Source organism: Heteronotia binoei, chromosome 12 (genome assembly GCF_032191835.1).
Source record: "Heteronotia binoei isolate CCM8104 ecotype False Entrance Well chromosome 12, APGP_CSIRO_Hbin_v1, whole genome shotgun sequence".
In the NCBI taxonomy this organism is placed as follows: Eukaryota; Metazoa; Chordata; class Lepidosauria; order Squamata; family Gekkonidae; genus Heteronotia; species Heteronotia binoei.
The window spans coordinates 54738067-54749883 of NC_083234.1; the positions used below are offsets into that span (position 1 = coordinate 54738067).

Here is an 11817-nt window from a genome sequence, read left to right on the forward strand (position 1 = left end):
CTTCAACCACATTCTTTCCCATTGTTCCATTTGTATATTATATCCAAAGTTCCTAGCCCATTTAATCATACAATCTTTTACTTGCTCTTCTTCTGTTTCATATTTCAACAACCACATTCTTTCCCATTGTTCCAAGGAAACCATGAGGAGGAACTGGCAACTACTGCTGGCTACTGTTGCTGTGCTGGGCAAGAATGTTTGCATGCTCCTTCCCAGGTCCAACTGCAGCTTCTGCTTGGCTTTCCAAGGACTGCTGTTAGCTGCTGGACTTGCAAGGTCCACCTCTTCCACCTGAGAGATTCAGTATGAATTCAGCTGGCCAACAGTCAAGCTACAATGAGGGGAAGAAATGGCCAGCATTGAGCCTACAAGACCCCACAACCCACTTCTGCAGGCTTCGTAATCCATTTGTGGATTCCAACACACAAATTAGAAAAAAAGTGTATTTAAGTCATCAAAAGGTCTACCGGTGTTTCCTTGACTTACTGTGACATGGGTAACAGCAAAATCTGAATACACTGAAAGCAGATGAGCGACACATTTCACATCAACATCTGTGCAACTGCAGTATTATTAGAGAAGCTAGTGGAGAGGAGGTCATTCTAGTTTGGCCATGTTCCCACAGTGTGTTATACCACTTAAGTGCCAATGTACATGTGCTATCAAAAAGTGAGCATGGCTAGTGTCAGAGATTGGTATGTTTAGGCACCAGCCAAGGCTCACAGCCTCCTGCTCAAATGAAGAAGGTTCATTTCCTACCAGGAGATCTGTCTATAAGCAGCAGAGAACAGAAGAATGGTACTGTGTTGACTCATTCAGCAACCCCTTCCAACTGATCCAGAGGTCTCTGGAATGTTCCAGTGACTCCCCCCACCCCTTTAAATTAAGCAGCACAAAACAGTTGCACTTTGCTCCCCCTGCCATATATTGAAAATCCAGAAGGGCTGAGAAAGGATTTCTTTTGGGGGTGGGGGTGGGGAACTGTGATTCAGCAGGGAAACAAAATAAAAAATGTGAGGAATGCTACCTACCGGTGGGAGGCTGTAATGGATATTCTATTGAATGCTCCTTGCCTAGATGCTCCTAAAAATCTTCTGCTGGCCCTAATTTAAATGTTATAAATACAATTCAGTTGACTTTATCCAAGATGTAAACAATGTGGTTTACATCTTCATATTTGCTGTCCCTTGGGAGGACCAAAGTCTTTTGATTGTGCAGAATGTCCTGTATCTGTGCATCCTTCTTTCCACCTTTAAAGGGCTCTCTGCAGCTGGATCACTGACCAGCCATCCAAGGGTTTGCCAGACCATCATGAACCCTCTGTGGGCATAACAAGTGGCCTCCTGAGAGTTCTGAAGTTCAGAATGTTCTCTTATTTCCAGAGCATGCAGAAACCATTACTTCTGAAAATAATCTTATCATTTTGCATAACTAATTCCTGGGGATCATCACCTGTTTGATCAGGTGATGAACATGGGGCGATAAAAGGAGGGGTCTAAAGTGAGGTAGAATTAAAAAGCCAATTGAAAGCATTGACTCCCAACTGACCAACTGGTGTGCAAGGATGAAAGCTGCACTGTTGATCAGTCTGTTGTTCTATGCTGGAGCTGATGATATTGAGGAAACCAACATTCCCGAAGTTCCAAACTTAGATGTCCACAGGGTAAGCACCAGATGGTCTATAAATAAGTATTTAAGAAACCTCAGAATGCTGGTGTGAGAATCTCAACAGGAGGACTCAGCTTATCCAACTCTTTTCTTGCTTGACTTCATGGGGACAGCCAGTTTGGACTTTGGCAACCAAAGCAAGGGTTCTTGGGGCTTCTTGTTAGGTTTCTGATGGTAAACGCTTTTGTGAGTCAGATCCCCAACTGATCAGACATAACAACCAGCTGGCAGAAATATGACTGTGGACAATCAGAGAATGGGTTAGAGGAGGAGGAAGAGTTATAAAGCAGGGCCAGAAACCCAGCAGTTCAAGAGATAGGTGTTACCATTGCAGAAATGGAAAAGAAGAACTAAGAAAGGTAACATTAAACTGTCTAGAGTCTGCTCAGAGTTGGAATGGACTACTTCTAACAGATGATGAAGTGGCAAAGTAAGGTGAAATTCCTATCAAATTGAAGGCATGTTCTGTTGACTTCATAAGGTTTTTAAGGATGAAGTGGCATTGCCTGTCTCTACATAGCAACCCTGGATTTGGTGGTCTCCTATCCCAATACTAACAGTGAAAAACTCCTTAACTTTTGATAATGGCAAAATCAGCTAGCCTTTGTCATCAAAATTAGGGCCATAGTTATGAGTACCATGTATAAAAAAGCAACCCCGGGGAAAAAAAACTTCATTTTTTTATTATATATACTTTTAATTTTAAAATCAAAGTATAATATGGAGGGGATGCAAAAGGAAAAGAGGGATTATACAGCAAACAATATATACCTAGGTCAGGGCAGTGGGGGCTTCAAGAGCCACCCGATATGTGTGAAAGAGCCACAGTTTGGCCACCCCTGGATTATACAATGAACAATATATACCTAGATTATTATACATTGCAGGATATGTAGAACAGAAAAAGTAAATATTTCTCCCCAACATGAACACCTAATTCTTTTCTGCCAATGAAAGGCATTCAAAACAGTTTACAATTTATAATGACTTGTGACTTGATCAGTATGATATAAATGAAAAACTGGAAGGAAGAACATGGACACATTCTGCTACCAACTCCTACATGTTTCTAAATAAATCATGGCCAGGTGGATAGGAAACTTCCACAGACAGTTGTGGTGGGAGGGGCCCAATATCATCCAGTTGTAGCTAAGCAACTATCTTATTATTTACATTGTGAGGTACCTTGAGTTGCTATAAGATGGCTAAGATTTAGAATCCTGGAATCATAGAGTTGGAAGGGACCTCCAGGGTCATCTAGTCCAACTCCCTGCACAATGCAGGAAATTCAGCAATACCTCCCCCTAAATTCCACAGGGATTTCTGTCAGATGGCCATCCAGCCTCTGTTTAAAAACCTCCAAGGAAGGAGAGCCCATCACCTCCCGAGGAAGCCTGTTTTAAATAAACAAAAAAAGCCAATGGAAGATGGACTCGTGACCATTTTGTGTGCTCTCTCTCTGATACACCAGCAGAAATGGCTGCAGAGGTTGATTTATTGGTTGATCCCTGCCCTGGAAGGCTGTCTCTTCCTTTGCCATATTCCACTCTGAAGTCAGAAGTGTTAATTGAATCTTAGCTCCCAAGATCAGTGCTGGGATGGGCATGGAAAGAGGGAAACAGGCCTGACATCAGGGGCCAAGGCACAGATTATGGTGATTTTCAGAACTTGCACCTCTGGGGACAGATGGAGTACTAGGAAGCCAGAGTACAGCTCATTGGTACCCAGGATCCAGTCTGTACTGGCTTGATATTAGGAGAGATCAGGAAGGGGGAGAGATCAGGAAGGTTGCCCTCAGTCACTTTTGCCTCTTGCAGTGCCTTCTAGTCTTCTGAGAAAGGGGCTCTTCTCAGCATCAGAACTGATATGGGAGGCAATTTGTAAGCATCCTGACTCCTCACCATCATGACCTGATCAAAAGCATGCGCAGGGCCACTGTGATCATTTCCCACCAAGATCATTTCAGCTTCCAAGTGCACTCCTGCCTGCATCATAGATCAGATTACTTTCTTGAATACCAAACTGATTTGAGCTCTTTTTTCTAGCTTGCTGGGACGTGGTATCCCACTGCATTTGTCCATAAAAACAAGGAGCCGGAGGATGTCATCCGCTTTGCGAATCAACTGGAGGTTACTGGTGAAGGAGATGTGATTCTCAGGATGAAGTACATTAAGTAAGTTCTTATGTGTCACTACAGTCATCGGTTTACTTTACAAAGTGCAATCTGTTCATAGTCTGTATGTGTGTTGAAAGGCAGACCAATTAGTACTGTTTTGCATCCCAGAGAGAAGGATTCTACAAATAAATTAAGAAGTAAACAAGTTGCAAGCAGAGCTGAACTTAATTTGGTACCCAAACTTACATTTTTATTGCAAATTTGCTTGATTTGTGAAGTTTCTGCTAGTATGTGGTCCTATTTGGCACCCATATGATGTCATCCTCTATTCATTCTTTTCTGAGAGCCAATGTGGTATAGTGGTTAAAAGTAATAGACTAATCAGGAGAACCAGGTTTGATTCCCCACTCTTCCATTTGAAGCCAGCTGGGTGACCTTGGGTCAGTCACAGCTCTCTCGACCCCACCTACCTCACAGGAAGTCTGTTGTGGGGAGAGGAAGGGAAGGTGATGTAAGCCACTTCAGGACTCTTTCGGGTGATGAAGTGCAGGGTATAAAACCAACTCCTCCTCCAACAAAGATGTTTTTAATATTCTGAGCATAATTCCTGTAAACACACCATGCATATTTGGTCCTGCTTTCTGAAGAGAGGAAAGGAAGAGGGAGCAGGTGAGCTCTCCTAACCCTGACAGTCCCTGTGTTAGCTATCCAGAGGAAAGCAGGAGACGCAGCAACTAGTCAGAGCCTTTAACAGCAGCACAGATTCAGACTGCTAGATGCACAAGACCATCTAGCAGGAGAGTCTTCCAAATTTGTTGTCGGCAGCAGTTGCTACACACCAGGAGTGTAGTTGTTATATTCTAGGAGTGAGGGAAAGGGATGGTGCCATCAGGCAGAGACCTGGGACAGCTGTGGGGCTTTGCCAGGCTCCTGGGAGACAAGCGAATGGGTCTTCTTTCACACAGTGATGTTTCTATGACCCATTTTTAAAAGCCTGGAAAAGCCCTCCAGAAGTGGGGGAGAAGGGCAGTCACAGAAGGCTGAGGCAAGGAAAGTGTGGGGGAAATTTCCATGTTGCTTGTCATCGTCGTGGTGGATGCCTTGGCATTTGCAGCAGCAGAATCATCTCCTTTGAGAAAAAAAACTGTCTTGCCTTTTCTTCCCTCAGAGATGAAACATGTCAGTCGATTAATATTAATGTGGTGCACACTGACAAGCCTGGTGTGTTCCAGATTCCTGGTAAGTATGAGACACTTACAGACTGGACAGAAATAATAGACTTTTTCAGGAAGATAAAGTCAGCTTGGAAGAAATATTGCCATTTGCGGAGTGTATAGGCCCCTTGTTTTTGCCTCTGATCAATAGGTTTGGCAGACTTTTGCACTGTTTCTTAAACCTCTTGGATCAAATATGACTGTTGGAGATATGGGTGTCACAACAGAATCAGTTTAATTTCCCTAGTGCCAGTCTCAGTCCATCAGTTACCTACAAATGGTGACTGAACTAAGAAGAGATTTGATTTATACCCTACCCACTACCCGAAAGAGAGCAGTTTACAATCTCCTTTCTCTTCTCCTCGCCACAACAGTGAGGTAGGTGGAACTGAAAAAGCTGTAACAGAAACAGCTCTTGAGAGGAACAGCTCTGTGAGAATTTGTGACTGATTCAAGGCCACATCAGCAGTTGCACGTGGAGAAGTGGTAAATCAAACATGGTTCTCCCAGATATGATTCCATGCACTTAACCACTACACCAAACTGAAGGGGACAACTGCAACAAAAAACAGAGCCTTGTGACAGAAAAGCAAATATGTGCTTCACCATGCTAAGTATGGAATCTCAATTTCTTATGCATTAGAGCTGTAAGCACACTCAAGATGAGAAGATAGGTGTGAGAGTGTTGTCTAGATCTGGGGAAAAAAAGATCTATTTCTGGAGCTGGTGTTTTGAAAAAAGTGTTTTAATGTTCCTTGATTGTTCTCAGTGAAAAGCCCCCCCTCAAAAAAACACTCAGGCCGTTTTCGCACTAGCGTTTACTCCGGCGTAGCACCCCATTTACCTCCGGATCTTTTCCTGGTTTTCGCACCTGTTGCTCCGGCGCTGCGTCTTGCTCCGGTGCTGCAGGGGTTTCACGCTGGAGTATCTAGATCCACCTCCTTCCGGAGTTTTTGAAAACCTCCGGATCCACACCGGATCCACTCCTCGGAGTTTGCTGTGGGAAATCCATCCACGCCGGATCGACTGCTTTGTGGGCGTCACCCTCTCCCTTTCCGTCCTCCCACCCCATCCACTCCCTTGGCCAATCATCAGCCGTTCGCGGCGCTTCCCAAAAGTGCCCGCACGGCCATTTTTTTTAAAAAACTTCATATTTCTTGCGTAATAGCAATATTTCGAAATTAACAAAAAAAAACAAAACCCTCCTGCGTTATTTCGCTGTTGCGTTATCTCGCAACTACATTATACATTGTTGGGGGGGGGGAGAAATCTAGTGCCGGCGTGGGCCAAAGCGTTCATGTGTGTGTGTTTTAAAAAGGCAATGCCTCCCTCAGCTGTGCCACCAGGATTTCTGGACCTGCACAAAATCACCATGTATAAAATGGGAAGTTGGAGTCCTGCATTCTTCTCCCTGGCTACATTCCGCTCGGTTAGAAAATAGACGCGAGCTCGCTCTTCACACGCGCCACAGAAGGGGAAGGAGAGAATGGGGCGGGGGGGGGAGCTCTGGCGGCAGGAATCAGTCAGGTCCCCGTTGCAAGCGCCAGCCAGGGAGGGGAAAGAGCGCAGAGGAAATCCCAGCTTCGCCACCCGGGAGGGAGCGAGGCTGGGAAAGGAAGAAGCTGCCACACACACACACACACACACACACACAAACCCCTCGATTTCTCTCTCTTCGTTATTGCGATATTTCGCAACTTCAGAATTTGGGGGGGGAATCTAGTGCTAGGATTCTCCACTGTGAATGCTTCTGTTAATACATAAAGGGCTGTGGAGGATTCTACAGCTGCAGCCAATCCATAAGCAGCAGCAGCACACGTGATGCGGTTTGTCCACGAAAAGAAGGGGAAGGAACAGCTGTGACTGCCGATGTTACGTTAGTACGTCCTTACGCAACCAGACTTGCGCTTAAAAAAAAAATGATTGACAGGGCATTGAACTCAAGTCGATGCCAGTGGGAAAACGATTTGAGCCGGGGCTTCATGGAAAGCGACTCCGCAAATGAGTCCATGTGCGAAAACGAGGAAAATGAGCCGGACATAATTGCGCCGTGGAATAAGGGGAGCAAACGCTAAGTGCGAAAACGACCTCAGTTTTGTCAGTAAATGGCCTGCCATTTACTAAGTTGGCCAGAGACGGGACTGCTTTCTGGAAAAAGATGTTACTTCGGGAATTGCCTCACATTTGTCAGCTGTACCAAGAAGTCCCAGTGCATTCTGCCTCCCTTTCACTGGGTACTGCTGCTTCCCATATTCCAGCAGTGTGTGTGGAGAGGGGGTCAATGTTGCACAGGGCTTCCCTACCCAGATGTGCAGAGAGCAATGGATTTATTCATTTGCCTGAATGTAATCTTATAATTTTCCTGCAGATGCTAGAAAAGGGAAACTAGAATGATTAAAGGGCTGGAACACTTTCCCTATGAAGAAAGGTTGAAACGCTTGGGGCTCTTTAGCTTGGAGAAACGTCGACTGTGGGGTGACATGACAGAGGTTTACAAGATAATGCATGGGATGGAGAAAGTAGAGAAAGAAGTACTTTTCTCCCTTTCTCACAATACAAGAACTCGTGGGCATTCGATGAAATTGCTGAGCAGACAGGTTAAAATGGATAAAAGGAAGTACTTCTTCACCCAAAGGGTGATTAACATGTGGAATTCACTGCCACAGGAGGTGGCGGCAGCCACAAGCATAGCCACCTTCAAGAGGGGGTTAGCTAAAAATATGGAGCCACAGTGTGTGTGTGTGTATATATATATAATTTTTTTTTTGGCCGCTGTGTAACACACAGTGTTGGACTGGATGGGCCATTGGCCTGATCTAACATGGCTTCTCTTATGTTCTTATGTATGGAGAGAAGTGAGATTTCTGTGTTTAATGGGTGTTTTCTGTCTCAGCTACCGGTGCATCGTTATACGTGGTGGATACAGATTATTACACTTACCACACTGTATATATTGCACGGCATGACAGCTATAGCATGTTTCTCTCAAGTAAGTGTCGCTGATGAAACTGGGCATGTTGGTGGTGGATTGAACAATAAAATGTATCGGGTGTATTTCTGAAAATTATATATTTTGATGGTTAAAAAACCATGCTCTTTATCCAAAGAGATCATAATGGGATATATAGACAGATATATAGACAGACCCCTATATATTCTTATGGCGCACGCAGGCACACACACATGCACACACACACAAATTGGGAACTTTGCTAGCATCCCTGAAACTCTATTGGTGCCATTCAGAGCTACACAGAAGGTTTATTAGAAGACAGGATTCAAAATTCCTTTGCTTTTTACATTAGGGAAAATCTAATGGCAGTGCACAGATGTGTAATATTATACAGATCAAGACAGTGGCCAGGTGTTTTCCCAAGTATTTTGCTTTCCTTTGGATGCTTTAGATATTTTGTATGAGGGATGTTAAATTTTTGTGACAAACATGCACCCACCAGGAAAGCTAGTATACCCTCAAGAACTGACTACAGTTTATAATCAAATGTGCATGAAAGGCCCCCCATCTTAAAAAAGAAAAGGGAAAATATATATAAGAAACAAATATTGGAACTGAGATGTGAGCATTTAATTGAAGCAATGTTTCCTTTTAAAAAAGAGTATGCATTTGCATGTAGTTTGGTTGTATCCAGGCTGGACATGGATGTGAACTTCTCAGTCCAAATCCAACTAGAACACTATGCTGTGTCTTTCATTCTCCAGTGGTCAGCTGGAGAGAAAGAGCTTGCAGATAAAGCTAGGAGGGGAAGCTGTATATCCCAGAGACATTGTCATTCTCACCTGCAGACAGTAGTGGAATTATTGGGGGAGGAAATAGACTGGCCTTTCTATCCAGTTATTAACCCTCCTAGCTTCCACTGCCAACCAACTGAGCAAGGAGAACACAACAAGGGGTCTTGAGCAAATGAAGGGGTTCATATCCAAAGAGTATTGGTCTGTCCTTCTACCCTCGTCATTATTTGCAACAAAACTCTTTCCTTGTGCCTTAAGGCAGAGCACGAGGAGTATCACAATTCAGGAAGCTTGCTAAGTCTCTGGGATTTGATGAGAGCCAAATAGTCTATGACCAGCTAGCAGGTAAGAGCAATTACTTGTGGAATTTATACCCAGTTGTCTGAGGGAAATAAAGACCCATGACATGAATGTAAATTCTCTTGGCCATATGAAGAGCTGGCAGGAGGAGGAGGAGCTGATCCTACTAAGACAACTCTCCTTGATCAGAAAAAGACATTGAGATGTTCACCCAGAAATGGTGCAAGTTACATAATGCAATGTTCAACTTCTCTAGGAATGTGGGGGCTCAGGAGAATGTGATCAAACTGCCATATAGATGGCATTTCAGTTACCTTAATGTCTGGCAAGAAAGTCCACTTTAAGCTTAAGACACTTCGTAGGTATGACAGATATTAACTGATTGCAAACTTTGCCTCATCTATAATGAAATATGATAATAGTACTATTAATGTATATTTCATCACTTTTAGGTATTCTTATGCAGGACTTTTTTAAAAGAAAAAGTCCAGCATGAACTCATTTGCATATTAGGCCACACACCCTGACATCACCATTGTTAAACACATTGTTGTTATTTGCATATTAGACCACACCTCCTGATGCCAAGCCAGCTGGAACTGAGTTCCTGTACTTTCCTGCTCTGTTATTACGCATCTTTTGCATATTTATAAATTAAAATTTTCAAAAAGGAAAGAAAAAAGTATGTTATCGGAGCAAAATATGGAGCATATTCTTACACAGAAAAACTAAAGAGTCTGGAGGAATACTGTTCCACTTTAGTACTGAGGGACAAACTACACAATATGTTTTTTTGATGAGACTTGGGTTCCATGGACCCCGCTTCCTTTCCCAGCAGCCACCCAGCAGTTGTGAGGAATGTTATTTTAAAAATAGGAGAGAGCCCAATTCAGTTCAGAACTGCATCATGGGAGGAGGATGGGCTCCTTCCTTCTCCCCATGCCATTTTCCTGAGCCTAAAGAAGGCCCAATTAAAAGTTGTTTGCATAACTTTGGAGCTACGTGTACAAGGAATACTCAACATGCAGCTCAGTAAAGTGAGGGTGGGGAGGCAGGAACTCCTCCTCCCCCAGCACCACAGTTCTGAGCCAAATTGAGTTCATGCCATTTTTTAATATGACATCCCCTGTATCTGCTGTGGCAGAAAGCAAGGTAGCTCCTTCCATCTCCACCTGACTTGCCACAAAAACATATAATTTAGTTTGGCCCTGAAGTAGCCAGGGATGAAGTCCAGGAATTTAGGGATCCAATGCTGAGATGAAGCAGTGAAAGCTATCCTGGAGCCCTATGTCCCTTCTTCCAGTGCAGTAAGAAAAAGGCTGTGCAACAGCAGCTCTGCAGACTAGCAGGAGGACTCACAGGAGGCTGGCACTGGTAGAAATCATAGGAACTGGAAATTTGGCTTGTGGCACTTCAGGTTCAAGTCCACCCTGAGTTTAAGATATCTCTGTCCTTGCAGACCCTGAACTGAGGAACACATCCTCTGGGTCCAACTTTTGGGCAAGATTGTCTGGGAAAAGACAGGGACTCATTTCCTGGCCTTGGGATATCATTGTCCTGTGCCCCAACAGCTTCATCTGTTATCCAAGTTTTTTGATGGGTGGTTCATAAAATCTCCCGTGTAGCCATTTTCTTTTGCTTTCTAATGCATACTTGAAAGGGTATCTGGTTGCGAGTTTCTAACTGATTGGAAAAACCAGCTTAGCTCACTCTTGTGCTGGTTTCTTTGCTGACTTCAGCAGATGAAGGTTTCTGTGGTGGGATGACGGAAACATAATATTATAGATCAGTGGACAATTATTTGCTGGGCCTAAACCCATACCTCTTGCTATGGTGACCAGATCTTTTTCCTTTCACAGATTCATGTGAATAATCTTACTAAATATAGGTAAGTTCCCAGAAATTGAAAGGCTGTGTGTTGGTGGAGTGAATCTGAGGTCATAAAAACCAATAACAACAGGGACCCATTACACTTGAGAAGAAAAGTAACACCACCAAGATCATACTTTCTACTACGTGTCATGTCATTCTACTGCTTTCAGTCTGCTGATTCCCTGAGTTTTCTCATTATGATAATTTCCCCTTGGTTTGCTTCCAAGCTGAATGTAATTTAAAAGCATACACTTTCCCTTGGGCTTTTCCTCCTCCCTCCCCTCAGAGTCCAATTGGTCTCTCCTTATTGGTCAGTTTTGCACTGGGAATGTCTTTTGAAATAGGAGATTAGGAAGGTCATAACGGTCTGATTTGTTTGCAGGAATGGTCAATTAGCTCACTTGGTTAGAATGCAGTGCTATTAACTGCAAGGTTGTTAGTTTGATTCCCCAAGGAGTCGGGTATGGTTTTCTTTTAAATTGACTCTGGCCATAAACATTTTGAACATGAGGATGATGCTTTGGAATCTGCTCTGGGGCAGCTGCCACCTTAAAAAAAAGTCTGGACCATCTCAACATTTGGCTCTTCCCTTTTTTCTGTCATCTCATTTCCAAATAATGCAGGGGGGGGGGAGTTCAGACTGCAAAGCACTGATGTATCCATCTCCCCCCTCCCCCCACATTTTCCTTCATGTGAAACACACCAGCAAAAGTTTATTTTACAATCCCATTCATCTTTCTACAGGGAAGTCAGAATTTGGAGGAATGTTCGAGGAATGCACAACCAGCATTATTAGCCTCATGGTCCTCCATCCTCACTACAATCTGCCACATTTTCTGATTACATTTCCTGCATTGGAGGCCTGGCCTCTGCCAAATGAATAAAAAGTCACAAAAAGTA

At 43.7% G+C, this 11817-nt stretch overlaps 1 protein-coding gene across 1 annotated transcript; it reads left to right on the forward strand.

The window, feature by feature from the left end:
• The first annotated feature begins 1564 nt into the window (after window positions 1–1564).
• Window positions 1565–10918, forward strand: LOC132579995 (epididymal secretory protein 4-like). Its single transcript, XM_060250603.1, has 6 exons — window positions 1565–1663; window positions 3714–3841; window positions 4953–5023; window positions 7892–7987; window positions 9004–9090; window positions 10905–10918. Exons 1-6 carry the CDS (start codon window positions 1565–1567, stop codon window positions 10916–10918), a joined length of 495 nt encoding a protein of 164 aa, XP_060106586.1.
• The last annotated feature ends 899 nt before the right edge of the window (window positions 10919–11817 follow it).

Bases quoted from the DNA above. Each gene is read 5' to 3' on its own strand.
- LOC132579995 (XM_060250603.1), top strand. From the start codon at position 1,565: ATGAAAGCTGCACTGTTGATCAGTCTGTTGTTCTATGCTGGAGCTGAT. The intron at 1,664-3,713 runs GTAAGCACCAGA...TCTTTTTTCTAG, and splicing joins CAAACTTAGATGTCCACAGG to CTTGCTGGGACGTGGTATCC. The intron at 7,988-9,003 runs GTAAGTGTCGCT...TTGTGCCTTAAG, and splicing joins CTATAGCATGTTTCTCTCAA to GCAGAGCACGAGGAGTATCA.